This window comes from Typopeltis vanoorti, chromosome 21, assembly GCF_054136105.1.
Source record: "Typopeltis vanoorti isolate ZY-2024b chromosome 21, IOZ_Tvanoo_1.0, whole genome shotgun sequence".
NCBI classification, from domain to species: Eukaryota; Metazoa; Arthropoda; class Arachnida; order Uropygi; family Thelyphonidae; genus Typopeltis; species Typopeltis vanoorti.
Window position 1 is genome coordinate 87,752,429 of NC_143569.1, and position 16,102 is coordinate 87,768,530.

A 16,102-nucleotide genomic window follows, 5' to 3' on the forward strand; every position below is an offset into this window, starting at 1 on the left:
GCAAACAACTGCACATCACCATTCAGACCTCCCCAAATATCATTTACATACAAATTAAACAGCAATGGAGCCAAAACAGACCCTTGAGGTACACCACTAGTAACTTTCCTCTTCTGGGATATTGCTCCTCCATTTTAAACGGATTTTTCTAGTTTTTAGCTTTTATAAATTTATCAGAGTTGTTAAACTCTGACAAATGCTAGTTAGCATTGCCGAGTTTCAAAAGTAAAACATCTGGCTTCTTAATAAGATCAGCTCTGATGTTATGTCTTAATTGGATAAGTGTAATCAACACGCACATGTGAATTAGTCTTAGCAAGCACAAGTTAGTTATTCACGTGGGTCGTTATATAACATCATATGATCACTGCCGTATCTCTTTTTTTTTCTTTTGGTAGTGAAGCCTTCTACTAGAAGTGATGGATTCGCAGATGCCCTTTCGACAAAGAGTTAGTAGCAGAATCACAAATATATATATATATATATATATATATATATTAAATTTTAATGATAATGATACAACCAGTTTCAGCCTTTTACAGCCTTTTTCAGGTATCCACTAAAGGTAGAACACAGTAATAAAATTTTGGAGTTACAAAAAAAAAATAAATAAATAAATAAAAATAAAACTGAGAATTACAGGCAAAAAATGCAATACATAATTGACACAAAAACGTTGTATTTTTTAAGTCGTTCTATCTAACGTGCTATTGTTTGTTGTATGCGTGCTTGCAGGTTCTCGTGAGCGCCAGTATTGAACAACTGCAGTATGGCTATCAGGGATGTTATAACTCAAATTGCTGTTCAAATGTTCAGGATTAAGGAGGATTTCTCTGGACTCCACGATTTTCCTTTCAAACTCATCACTACAGCGAAAAATGTTTTCGGATTTATCCCAGCAAACTGAGCGACTCTGTAGATCGTCATGAGGGTTATAAGCTACTTATAAGCTTTCGAAACATCTTGCAGAATACCTCAAATGTTTCTCCAATAAATCTTCATCGTTCATCAAAAACACCACAGACTTCGTTTCTCATATCAAAAATATTTCAATCAGTGAAAATGATATCATAGCAAGTTTTGACATTATCTCATTATTTACTAACGTCCCTACTGAGGAGGTATTAACATTACTTAAGGACAAATTGTCTAAAAAGATATTTGCTTTATTAAAGCATTGTATTCAATCTGGCCACTTCAGATATAGGGACTCCATTTACAAACAAAACCAAGGCCTAGCAATGGACAACCCTTTATCCCCAGTTCTAGCAAACATTTTCCTGGAAGATTTTGAAACGAAAGCTATATCGTCCTTCTCATTTAAGCCGAAACTTTGGAGACGTTATGTTGACCACATTTTCATTATATGGAGTCACGGACACATCTCTCATGGATGTTCTTCAACATCTTAACAACCAGCATCCTAATATAAAATTCACTGCCAAACTAGAACGAGATAACTGCCTTCCTTTCCTGGATGTAATTCTTACACGATGCTTTGATAGATTTAAAATCTCTATATGCCGAAAACCAACTCATACAAACAGATATCTGCACTGTCAATCTCATCACTTTCCACCACAAAAACTCGGAACTATTTCTACCTTAGGACACAGAGCACGATCTCTTTTAAATGAACCAGATGAACTCCAAAAAAGAAATTGAACAACTTTCTCTTATCTTTAAACAAAATGGATATTCTGAAAAAACAATTAAGAAATTTCTTCTGGATCCTCCTGGGCCGCGTACTACGGAAACTACTGATTTTAAAGGTAGCATCTCAATACTTTACATTAGTTCAGTCTCCAATAAATTGACTAAAGTCCTTAAAAAATACAACAGCAGGACGTTTTTCACTACACTCCCTAAAGTCCGTTCTCTTATAAGCCATCCGAAGCCAATTCATCATAACCTGAAATATCCAGGACTTTACAAGTTATGGTGCGACTATAATATTCCTTATTTTTGACAGACTAACAAATCTGTTGAATGCGTATTGAGGAGCATAAGAGAGACAACTCCTATAAAAGGTCACATGCATCTGCGCTATCCAGTCATGTTCTTTTCTCTAATAACCCTCATGACGATCTACCGAGTCACTCAGTTTGCTGGGATAAATCCGAAAACATTTTTCGCTGTAGTGATGAGTTTGAAAGGAAAATCGTGGAGTCCAGAGAAATCCTCCTTAATTCTGAACATTTGAACAGCAATTTGAGTTATAACATCCCTGATAGCCATACTGTAGTTATTCACTACTGGGCACTCAAGAGAACCTGCAAGGACTCATGCAACAAACAATAGCAAGTTAGATAGAACGACTTAAAAAATACAACGTTTTTTGTGTCAATTATGTATTTCATTTTTTGCCTGTAATTCTCAGTTTTTTTGTTTTTTTTTGTAACTCTAATTTTTTATTACTGTGTTTTACCTTTAGTGGATACCTGAGGAAAGCTGTAAAAGGCTGAAACTAGTTGTATCATTAAAATTTAATATTTCATCTCGGTTTAAAGTCATTTAAAATTTATTCTTAAAAAAATACATATATATATATATATATATATATATATATATATATATATATATATATATATATATATATATATATATATATATATATACACATGCATACATATATGTATGTATGTATGTATGTAAGCAAACAGACAAGTAAGTAAAGTTTGCCCCTGCACGTAGTGCAAGTCAGGGCGACTCCGCACGTAATGCAAGTCCAGGCAACTTGTGGTAAAGGTGGAATAAGCATTGATCACTATCCTTGGTATTTACCCTTAATGCAAAGCACATCCCCTAGCGGAGATGTATGATGCTATACATTGAAGGCAAGGGATCTGTTTGCTTACTTCGGTAATAGGATTAAGACCAAGCTTTATTAAAAATTGATTGGTATCTTTAATATATAACATACCCATGGTAAAAAAGAAAAACTTTCTCTCTCTCTCTCTCTCTCTCTCTCTCTCTCTCTCTCTCTCTATATATATATATATATATATATATATATATATATATATATATATATACACACATACATACATACATACATATATATGTTAAAGATACCAAGCTATTTTAAATATAAACATGGTTTTTACTCCGTTTCCCAAGTAAGCAAACAAACAAGTCAGTCAAGTTTGCGCCTGCAAGTGTTGCAAGTCTAGCTGACCTTGCACGTAGTGCAAGTCAAGGCAACTCGTGGTAAAGGTAGAATAAGCTCTGATCACTATTCTTAATATTTATCCTTAATGCAAAGCACATCTCCCGGAGGAGATGTATGATGATATGTATTAAAGGCAAGGGCTACTACCCAGACCGGTTTCGACCTTTATTGAGGTCTCGTCAGTGGGAGCCAGGCTAAGAAATACTAAGTTTTAAGTAATACAGAGCTTATAAATATTTTACCAAAACAAGTTACCAAAAGGTGCTTTGACCTTATTAAATAAAAATCTCAGGATGATGAATAGATGTAGAAAGTTTTTTACCTTGGATATAATAGCTTATTCTACCTTCACTTTGGTTCTGAGAGGCTCTGCTTAGGAACATGTTTTTGCCTGTCTTTGAGTGGGGCCTCAGCTGAGATTATGGCTCTGCTTGGTGGTGGTGGGGTGAGCCTGCCACTGGGTAGAGCCAATGCTGAAAAGTTCTTCTCGGTTACAGGGTGAGCCTGTCATTGAGTGGAACAACGCGGAGTTGGGCGATCTCTCGAGATCGTCTTATTTTTAGAACCCGTTTCACTTATTCATAAGGTCGAAACCGGTCTGGGTAGTGGCCTTTGCCTTTAATACATAGCATCATACATCTCCTCCAGGAGATGTGCTTTGCATTAAGAGTAAATATTAAGAATAGTGATCAGAGCTTATTCTACCTTTACCACGAGTTGCCTTGACTTGCACTACGTGCAGGGTCAGTTAGACTTGCAACACTTGCAGGCGCAAACTTGACTGACTTGGGAAATAGAGTAAAAAACCAGGTTTATATTTAAAATAGCTTGGTATCTTTAACATATATTATAAGCAAGGTAAAAAACTTTGCATATACAGTATACATATATATATATATATATATATATATATATATATATATATATATATATATATATATATATATATATATATATATATATATATATATATATATATATATATATATATATATATATATATACATATACGTTTTTTATGTATCAGTTATGTGTGGCGATTTTTAACCTGTATTTTCCAGTTTTTAGATACTTCAATGTTTATTACTATTCTCTTCCTTTAAGAATACCTGATGAAGGCTATTATAAGCCGAAACTAGTTGTATTATTCTTATTAAATCTTTATAAGTAATCTCGGTTTTTAAGTCATTAAATCTATTTTTAAAAATGTATCACAACAACCGAGTTGAAGCATATAATCACATATATACATACATACAAACATACATACATACATATATATATGTAAATATATATATACATACATAAATACATATATACATATATATATATGTGTGTGTGTGTGTGTGTGTGTGTGTGTGTGTGTGTGTGTGTGTGTGTGTGTGTGTGTGTGTGTGTGTTTATGTATACATACATATATATATTTATATACACACATACATACATACATACATACATACATACTGTATATACATTTCTACATATATATATATATATTTATATATGTGTGTGTATGACTATCTGGTATGTTAACTCGAAATTGGAATATGTTCATATTTTTATAGACTGACTTAGATCTGAGAGTTAGAACAAACAATTAAATTTATTCACAACGCAACATGTTTCGTCAGAAGGCCCACTTCTTCAGGTGTTAAGAAACACAGAAAGCAAATAAAAACACTATAAAGAAACATTGTGTCACTAAAATTCGATTGTAATAAACTACAGTTAACTTTAAACTTGAGCTGCAGTCCGTGTTAAAGTTCTATTGTTAGGTATCTGTGCGCGTGTGACTTCAATACTACGCCAGAATCTGATAGCAGAGTTGAATGAGTCCGATAAATTCTAACTAAGGTTACTGTTTATATGATGATGAGGGTCCATACCAATTTCCTTAGACTCGACTATGTGGTGTTCTACCTCGTCGTAGCATATGTGAAGGTTTGAAGTTGTTGTTCAATTTATCTCATGTTGGCGGCCTTCATTATTTGTGTTTACTGAAAACAGGACATGGCTCGACAGGTCACTTGCTCCAGTTCTTTTGTAGCTAATGTCTCTCTGGTGTTCATCGAGACGTAGGAGGATGGATTTCTCAGTCTAGCTATAGTATGGCTTACCACAGTTGGACGTAATTTTGTACACTCCTGGGAACTGTAGATGGTTGTGAGCTGGTTTGTGTTTGCTTATAATTGATCTTAAATATAAACGCACGTTTTTATTGTAAACTTTCTTAAAATTCTTCGTAGTTTCTTGGAGAGCGAGCTGATGTATGGTAAGGAGATATAACTTTTGGAGTCATCCTGTGTTTCTGAGTTGTTTTGATGGTGGTGGTATAAATGCTTGTTAATAGTTTTTGAACAGTAGCCATTACTCGTGAAGGTTCTTTTTAGATGTTGTAGTTCATTTTTTAGCTCTTCATCATCTGACAGTGCAGATCTGACATGATGCGCTAGAATTGAGATGATACCCACTTTCTGTGCTGCATAGTGATGTGAAGACGCTTGCAGGTATCTATCCGTGTGTGTAGATTTTCTAAAGATGGAGATTTTTATGGGGTCAGATGTCATGGTAAGTTTTATGTCTAGAAAAGGAAGAGATCCATTTTCTTTAACTCCCATGGTTAATTTGATGTCTTGGTGGAAGTTGTTTAAGGGATCTAAAAAAGTGTGAAGGTTATCAGTACTGTGTTCCCAGATAAGGAATATGTCATCTACAAATCTCAGCCAGACTTTTGGCTTAAGAGTAGATGAGGAAATTGCCTTTTGTTCGTGGTCTTCAAAAAAGATGTTGGCTGGTATTGGGAATAGGGGCTGCCCATTGCTATTCCTTTATTTTGTTTGTAAAGTTTTCCTTCAAATTGAAAGTAGCCGGAGTTTACACAATGTGATAGCAGGGAAAACATCTTTTTTGAAATCTTGTTGCTTAAAATATCGAGACCTTCTTGAGTTGGAATGTTGGAATCCAGTAATCCAAATGCTGCGAAACTTTATAGGAATACATTGCGCGCAATGCGTAAGCGATATCCGAGTGGAACAAAATGGTTTCAAAATTCACTACCAGGGGAATTGTGAACATCAAATACATGGAATTTGCATATCACGCAACTACACAAGAGCCAAGAGGATTTAAAAAGATGGATACCAGGTTTTTTCTTTTATTCTGGTGTTATTCATATCGTTCACAGTGATGGCAACCTTGCCCCAACATGCTTTGCTAGTGAAAATATACTGCCTAAACAATTGCAATGCTGTTGCTGCACGCCGCGAATTTCGTCGCATGAATAAATGTTGACGAGTTTTGATGTTGAATGATTAGTCGTCTCGAAGAAACGGGATCGTTGGGAGTTAGACGCGGCTGAGGTCACAAACCAGTCAATTCACAACACGTAAATGAAGTTGCTACTGCCGTTATGAAGCAGGCCATGAATAACAGCATCGGTTCCTGCAGTGCAAGTGCTGTAACAAGACATATGAATGTGCCTTCACAACTTCTGGAAAATTCTATGAAAAATTCTGCATTTCTTCCCATTCAAGATAACCTGACATGGGGGTTGCGCCCGTAGGACTTTGAAAGTCGACTGACATTTGTTTTAACATTCCTTGAGCGAGTGGAGTTAGACGCTGCGTGGTTGTGGATGATTTTGTGAGGAAATGAAGCTCACTTTTACCTGAAAGGAGCTGTGAATACCCACAATTGCCAGGTATGGGCTATTCAAAACTGGCATGCAATCTAACAAATTCCTTTGCATTGACCCAAAGTTACTATCTGGTGTGGATTAACAGCTTCACTTATCATCGGACCATTCTTCTTTGATGACATTGGCCACTCGGGTTCTATGACCTGCTCAGTTACTTCTGCGAGGTATCGCGATATGATAAACAATTTTGCTGTTCATCATCACGTTTATTCATTAATTTATATTATTTATTATGTTTAGGATCGGGCCGCTCCATAGCTACAGCAGCGCCTGTGCATGAATTCAGTCATTTTCATGCAGGATCGGGCCCCTCCACATATATCGGTCGATCCGTACAGGAGGTTATTCGAGAATATTTCACGGAAGCCAGAGTGATCACCGTGCGTTTCCTACTCATGGCTGCCTCGTTCACCTGATCTGACCCCAGTGACTTCTGACTCTGGGGATTTCTCAAAGACAGGGTTTATTGAAATCATCCTGATAACTTGCCAGCGCTGAAAGACAGGTTAACGCAGCATGTGCGCAACATCAGTCTCGACCAGCTGCGTTCTGCCATTGAACATACTGTGCAAAGGATGCAGCTTGTGGCATACTGGGAAGGGCAGCACGTTGAGTTGAACAGTACAGCCCGTGAATGCATAATAGAAGTGAAAAAAATTGCGATATTTATGCTTTGTGTCACTTTTTCTCCTTCTTACACGCACAGAAAAGTAAATCACAACAACTATATTCAATAGTTGTAGTGATTTACTTGTGAAATCACGCAGCATCCCTGGCGGCGAATTTTGGAACTTTTTTTTTTTTTTTTCCGAATATCTCTTCCACATGACGCACAGTGTATTCCCGCGAAGTTTTGTGGCATTTGGATCAATGGGGTGCGCTCCACAAATGCCCTAAACAGGGATATTATACTTTGGATCACCCTGTAATTGTAGGAATTAAACCTAGAGTGGCTTTCGGCTTATAGTTTATTGATGTTATTAGCAAAATATAACTTAGTATAATTTAGAATTATTTTGTCACACAGATTTATTTAAATATGTGGAAAATATTTAAAATCCAAATTGTGATGACGTGCCAAATTTGGGAGGAATCCTAAAAATCTTCAAAATTATCTTGAAGATTATTTTTACTTTTTATTTATTATGAAGTTATTATTTTTTATATCGAAAGAAGTTTCCTTACTTATTTTATGAAGCACCCATAAGACGTCATAATTATCTTTTATTTAATTTAATTTTTTATCCAGGGCTTGGCTGAGTTGATACAAGCCAATTACGATTATAAATACTTAGAGCAGCGTTTCCCAAACGGTGGGTCACGACCCGGCACCGGGTCACGAAAGCTAAATGCCGAGTCGCCTAAAAAAACTCTCGAAAACCTAGGTGTTTTTTTTTTTTTCACGAAACTCTAAAATACAAGTAAATAGCGTTTAATCAGGACTAATGAATAAATAATTTAATTAATAGCGACGAAAAACGCGCTCCGTCCGCGCCCGCGTCGCCATTTCACAGTCTCTTTGTTCGCGGTAAAGTATTTCAACTAATGGCTACTTGGCTTTAGTAGCTTTACTTGGCTTAATTTATTACTTGGCTTTAAACTAAAGCCAAGTAATAAATTACTTGGCTTTAGTTTAATTTCTTTATATTTTTGTAAGAGTAAATGCATCTTTATAATAATAATAATAATAATAATAATAATAATAATAATAATAATAATAAATGAAAACTCTATGAACATTCAAATCTGTTTTATTTTACCTATTGGCCATAAAAATTTTAGTGGGTCACGAAGATGAAGTATTAAAATAACCGGACCATGGAAAAAAAAGTTTAGGAAACCTTGACTTAGAGTATGTCTGTGAACCATAAGTTCTTCTACAGTCACTTTGTATCGTTTATTGAAGTAAAAAAAAAACAATTGCCCCTATATGCAAAGCCAATGAGAAGGAATTCGGGTTCCGGTGAAAAAAATCTCCCCCCCCCCCCATTAAGAGTGAAACGGCTAGTAATGATATTACCGAGTAAGACAAAAACATATATAGTATAACATAGTCAGGCTCGGTTACGAACTGCCGTAACCCCGTTAATTTGTACCAGCTTTCTCCTCCTCTCGTCTGTTATGTCGGTAAGTCGTCCTAATAAATGCTTTTTCTTTGCATGTGTTAGATAAGATTCGAACCGAGTGTACTACTATATAAGATATAAGTCTCGATATTGTCACTTGGTTTTTTTAACATTTTACATATTCTGAATTACAATCAAAAAGAGCGTTATTGTAGTTTTTGTAATTAATTGACACTTCGCGATATTATTTTGTTCTTTTCCTTAAAATCAGAAGGAATTTTTTCTGTCTCCCTCATTCTCTGACTCTTGTATTGATTCCATTCTTAAGAATAAATTTTAAAATAGAGTAAAAGTAAATAAAAAGCATATTTTATTTCATTATTATTTGTGAATAGACAGATTAGCACTTATCGCAATAGTGATTGTTTTAATATACAAAAGATCTAACAAAAATATTATTTTCATAGCTTTTTTTGGGAAGTAAGGAAAATGGTGAAACTAGAAATGAGAAAAAAAAACAACATAAAAAAACACACAAAAGTTTATTACAGAAATCTTAAAAGCAAGTTACTCTATGCATTAATTCAGTGTGGAAACATCTGTGTAGTGGTGCAATGGTAATAAGTAGTATATTACCAGTGCCATTACGCAAATGATTTGTGTATGTGATATGCTTGTGCGTATATAATTTTTATTTATTTATTGTAAATATAATTTGCTATATTAAGATATGTCGCATTTCATATTTGTTTTCTCATTCTATAGGTGGAAAAATTTTATTTATTTTCTTCCTTCTGTTGTTGATAATTTATTTTCAAAGAAAGAAAAATACTCTGTTTAATACATCAGAGATCTTTGGCATACAGAACGTGTTTGCAAATATATAGTCAAATATTGGCTATATATCTGCAACTTAGTGGGAGAAAGAAGGGGGAGGGTAAATTTTTTTTTTATCTATACTTTTTATAGACTTCTTCAATCAACATTTTCATATAATTGGTTATAGGATTAAAAATGCTTTTCGAATAAACTTATTTCTAACTCCGTCCATTAAAAATAACGAAATGCAATGTGGGAACGCTTATTTGAGGCAAACTACACTATATAACCAAAGTTAAACGACACCAAGCTCTCGAATCTTAGGATCTAGCATCACCTGTATAGGAAGAGAACATCACTAGAGAAGGCAGAGATAGCTGGGTGAGCGCATTAATACACGAATAGTTGCACGTATATACCGATACCTATTAGCATTTCCAGAATACACTGCTGTTATAAATGCCAATTTATGTCTTGTTATTTCTAATCCAAAAGATGCTCCCAGTGGTATATCATTAAATTACCATTATGGGACTGAAAACGAAATCAAATCCTAAATATATAGACTATTCACAAAAAGGTCAACCGAAACAATTGCGTGACAAGGTTTTAAGGGTGTCCTCTTGAGGTTTCCGTATAATATAATGTTTAACTGTAAAATTATAATAATTTTAAATGTTAATGTAAAATACCTTACCAATTTTATGTAAAATGTTATAAGTATACACTAAATTTTGAACGATATGTTATATTTTTGTTTATTTTTAAGTTGTTGAGGGGAACTATATTTCATGGAAGTGGGCTACATCAGTGAACTGTGCGGAGACTTCCCTCGTTTCAGCAATTACCAGGTGTTGACGGTCGTGCTGGAGTGTAAAGTGATTTTTATGAAAATCACATTTGCTTTTTTACGCTTGTTACTGAAGAATAATAATTTTGTTACAGCTTTTTGTTATTTGAGGTGTCACAATGGTTCTGGCAGAGAGAAATGGCGAAGAAATTAGAAACGGCCGCCGTTCTCGCGCTGCAAGTCCGAATGGGCATTTGTCTGACGATAGTAGCGCTACCGACGACTCGGAGCATGGTAAGCTTCTATGGAATACCAACTAGCTTAGTATATGTAGTGGTAGCTTATTGGATCTCAAATTTTGAATAGTTTTCTGAGAAGTGAATTGTCTGTTTGTTTATTATATGTTTCATGCTCTTTGAAATAATGACTAGTAGTTCTTGGTCGCGGTTTGGAGTTGAATTAACTATTGAATGTTGTGATAAAAATTTATATTTCACGCCAAAACTTTGCGCGTTGGACTTGCAATTTTTTCATGGTATAGTATATTCATCTACGGAAACCTCCATGGACATGGGATGCTGTGCGCTCCCGTTAGGTGTTTTGTTAATACTTATTGAAAATAAATTTATTTCAGTAAATTTTCCATTATTAATTGATATTACAATAAGCTATTTGAAATCCTCGTTCATAGTTTTATAAAGGTTATGATTTTTGTTGAAATTTTAAAATCAATTTGTGTAGTAAAGGATGAGGTTTTTGTGTATGTAGTGCATTTTTAGCTACATTACTGTTGTTAAATGATATGAATATTGTTGTTATAGTTTTTGGGATTTTTATATGTGAAATTATGCGTTCTATATTTGAAAACCGAGCTTGTATCTATTAAAAATGCATATTAATCCCATTCTTTATTGCAGTGGCTGTTGTTAATGGCCATTGTATGATTTAAGTGAAATATCCAAGGGTTTATTTAATATAGAAATGCTGATTAGTTTTTTCTTTTCTGCTGTTTTTTCATTTTCATTTTCATTTTTTTTTAAGACAAATAAATGTAAGACATTTTAAGCAATTACATATCATGGTTTAACTTGTACATGTATTTTAAAAATTATGGAATATATATTGTTATGACTCTCTCTCTCTCTCCACACACACACACACACACACACACACACACAGAGACTGTTGCATAAATAATGCATTACTCAGAAATATTATATTGTTAATGAGATATGAGAACCTTGTAATTCAAATTGATTTTAATTTCAGAATCTTTTAAATACATTTTTGTTTATTGCATTTGCAAACAATCAGAAATTTGTCGACCATTATTCAGTAAGAGATTATACTGTCGTCCTTTGAAATTATTGGTATTAAATAGCATGCCCTTTCTGTATTATGGTTGTGAAGCACGTATGGAATGTTTTAACTTTTATGCAAAAATTATTTTAGATGCACTGGATTTAAAATTATAATTCATATATAAATTTAGATTGATTGATTAGAATTTATTATAGTAAAAATTAGATAAGTGCATTTGTTATAGTAGCTGTGCTTTTAGTATCCTTTATTTCAATAATCAGCATTTATTATGATAAAATTATGTAGATGGATACCATGTTGGAGTAATGACTTTAATTTAATGACATTTCAGTCTTCGTCTTAAGTCATCTGGAGTGTGTGTGTATGTGTATGTATACACACACTGAGAAACAAGTTATGTTACATTTCAAACAGTATGCCAAAGTATCACTTTGGCATACTGTTTGAAATCTAATCGGTCAACTGTTACTCTATTATCCCTTCTTATTCTTAGTGAAAGCTCTTAAATGCATTGTCACTTCCTAGAACAAAACTCCATGATCCCTGTCACCAATTGGAAACAAAATAATTATCTCTTTTAAGGTCTGATTCTCGGATGCTATTACTAGATTTAATATATCCCCAGGATTTGAAGGGGATTTGAATTAATCCCAGAAAGAGGGCAGAGGCAGATAACAAAGATGGTATCAGAACTGTACAATGTTGGTTATGAAGATAGGCTGAGGGAATGTGGACTGCAGAGTTTAGTAGATGGAGGGAGAGGTGGTATGATTGAGACTTTTGAACTGTTTAGAGGTAGTTGCAAGGAGTCCCTAGACTCATCGAGAATAGCCCTAAACATCATGTCAAGAACAACTATTCAACATCCACACAGTATCTATCATACTTGCCTTGAACTCATTCACAGTCATGACACCCACAACAGACTCTGGCAACTTATTCCACTCATTTACCACTCTCCAATTATAAAACCTAGTTCTAACACTCTTGCTAACCACACTCTCGCTCAGTTTCCATGGATGGCCCCTAATCCTCCCACCACCAGTCCTGTTCTGAAAAATGACTAAATTTAACACATGTGAACCACAGTTGTTGATTTTTTTATTACGTAAATATTTCGTCCTAGGTATCTTAGGACATCATCAGTACAGTAGAACAATACTAGGAATGACACAACAGATAGGGTGCGTACATACAATGGAATCCAAATTGTGTGCAGTGGCGCATTGTGGTCTGAACTTAAATTAAATTTAAAATTAAAATTAAATTACAATTAAGTTATTATTTTTTTTTACACAATTTTGTGTGACAATTTCCCACGGTTTAGATTTGGTCTGTGAAGTAGGGCTTCAGCACTTTCTTTATATAAGCATTCATATTTATATGAAGATCTATGTAGGAGTTTTGTCTTTTTCCAGTGGATCTTGTGGTTAGGGTTTTCAACTCCATGTTGAAACTCCAGCTCTCGAAAATTATGAAGAAATACAATCTTGCTGCCTCCTACAAACCCATTAACCAGATCCACAACTTGTTACCTTCGCCTAAAGACAAATTTTCACCTATGCTACTACTTGGTGTATATGAGGTTCCATGCTCCTGTAAACTCTCTTATTATGGACAGACAGACAGATCAGTTTTTAAACGCATTTCAGAACATCAAGACCATATCTGCCTCATCAAACCGCAAAAATCAGGCCTCGCTCAACACGGAGTTGAAAACCCAAACCACAAGATCCACTGGGAAAAGACAAAACTCCTACACAGATCTTCATATAAATATGAACGCCTATATAAAGAAAGTGCTGAAGCCCTACTTCACAACCAAATCTAAACCGCAATGATGTTCTTGCCATCCCTAAAGTATGGGAAATTGTCATACAAAATTGTGTAAGAATAACTTAATTGTAATTTAATTTTAATTTAATTTAAGTTCAGACCGCAACATGCCACTGCATGCAATTTGGATTCAATTGTATGTTCGCGCCCTATCCGTTGTGTCATTCCTAGTATTGTTCTAATAAGATACCTAGGACGAAATATTTACATAATAAAAAAATCTACTACTGTGGTTCACGTGTGTTAAATTTAGTGATGAATTCTCCACAGGTTTCTCTATATAATCAAGTTCTGAAAAATATCCTCCGAATTAATCTAATAGAACCTCTTTAGTAATTTGAATGTCTCAATCATATCACCCCTTTTTCACCTATCAACCAATTTCTGCAACCCACAAATCTTCAACCTGTTCTCATAAGGTTCATTCCATAGACCTGCTATCATATTGGTCACATGTTGACACTAGAGAGTTCTTTCGTTTGGCAGAATGGGGGAGTGAGGACAAGAGGCCATCTCTGGAAGTTGTGGACAGGAGGGTGAGGAGTGGTTTCTTTGCATGGAGGTTGGTTGGGCCATGAAATGCATTGTCTGATAGACTGGTGAGAGCACGAACGGTCAAGGAGTGGTACGATAGACTTTGTGTTTTCTATTGTGGGCTTTTCACTATGAGTCTTGTGACTCCATGGAGGCCTGAATATCATCATCATCATAATAATAATATTTTAGCACCATGACGCTCTTCCATACGTGCTGCCTAAGGAAGTGGACTGTCAGTAATTTTATAAATTGTCTTTCCTTTCTTCTGAATTCTTTCTCCTCCCTCCAATCTGTATCCGCATAGTTAAAATCATCCATTATAATATGCCTTTCTGTATTCATCCACATAAGGTTAATTTGCCTGTGCAGTTTTGAGTTCTCTTTGGCTCACCTTAGTCTCTAGCAGTACCCAACTATGCATTTTATCCTGCAAACTTTTACTTTGCACCAAACAGCCCGGAAGTCTTTGGTTGAATTACTCACACTATCACAATTATTCCCATTCTCTACTTTATTTGGCTACAGTTCGTCCATAAACATAAGCAATACCCCCCCCCCCCCATCTTGTCCTTTTTCTGTCTGTCTTTTCTAAATACAATGTGCTCACTATACTCTATCCCAACAAGGATATCTATTTCTGATAATCAGGTCTCACTAATGCCAGTTGTAATTTTTAGTTCATTTCCATTAACTAATTAGCTAACTATTAACTAATTGTGGGGCTAACTCTTAGCTCAATTACATCCTCTGAGACCATCCTGAAGTTCTATCATGCATCTCACCACCATCCATCACATACTGATTGTGAGAACCCACACTTGGAAATGCACAATCAAGTTCTCTTCCATCCAGTAGCAGTCTATGTAGTTTCTTACTACCTGTCTCTCTGAGATACAAACCACCTTCAACAAACCTTTCTCTTGCTCTCAGATTTACAGATATGTTGTATGTGTTGATCCCACAGATCAACACGGCAACTGGAAGAAACAAAACAGTAAAAAAAAACAGAACAGTGACAAAACAGAACAGGGGAAATAATAAAACATTTATTTGTGTCGTATCTTGATATGTTGTATCTATTTATTAATGAAATATCTATATAAAAGAAAATATATATATAAAAAAATTTAATCACTACAGAACAGGGGAAAAAATAAAACATTTATTTGTGTCATATCTCGATATGTCGTATCTATTTATTAATGAAATATCTATATAAAACAAAATATAAAAGAAATATATATAATTATATATAAAAAAATTTAATCACTGCAGAACAGGGGAAAAAATAAAACATTTATTTGTGTTGTATCTATTTATTAATGAAATATCTATATAAAAAAAAATATAAAAGAAATATATATAAAAAAAAATTAATCACTGCAGGTTGGCTATTCGGCGTAAAAACCTCAATTTATCTTCTTGATTTTGATATTCCTGCACAACTATTGCCACTTGATTACTAAGGGTCTCATACCTTTTTTTTTCTGACTTCTAGGCGACCTGTATGGGTATTGGCTAATAATAATCGCTGGCAAGCTATATCTCATCTTAATCCATCTAATAGGTTCCAAATGCTTGGGTGACTACAATGAAACAATGAGTTTAAGGCGTTGTGAAAACTATCACAACAATTTGTAGTCTTAGGACATCTCTCAGCAGCAGCCTCAAAATTATTCCATATTCTAATTGGAAAGAGAGGTGATCTTCCTGCAACTCCTTCGATATAGGTTGAGAAGAAATATGTGAGAACTTCATTGTAGTTATCCTCATCTGGAAATGTGGCAGCTAGTTAGTCAAAGACAGTTCTTACATCTGTTATTGGCACAAAGGAGAGAGCAGGTAGGGACTTCAGTTTCAAC

General features: G+C 34.6%; 1 protein-coding gene across 4 annotated transcripts in view; it reads left to right on the forward strand.

Annotated features, from left to right (window-relative positions):
- The first annotated feature begins 10,608 nt into the window (after positions 1–10,608).
- Positions 10,609–16,102, forward strand: part of LOC150095088 (REST corepressor 3-like) — a 207,022-nt gene continuing 201,528 nt past the window's right edge. For all 4 annotated transcript variants that reach the window (XM_090410972.1, XM_090410971.1, XM_090410974.1 and 1 more), the window contains exon 1: positions 10,609–10,838. In XM_090410972.1, the coding sequence (XP_090267098.1) occupies positions 10,724–10,838 (115 nt within the window). In that variant the 5' untranslated portion in view covers positions 10,609–10,723. The remainder of the gene's footprint in view (positions 10,839–16,102) is intronic.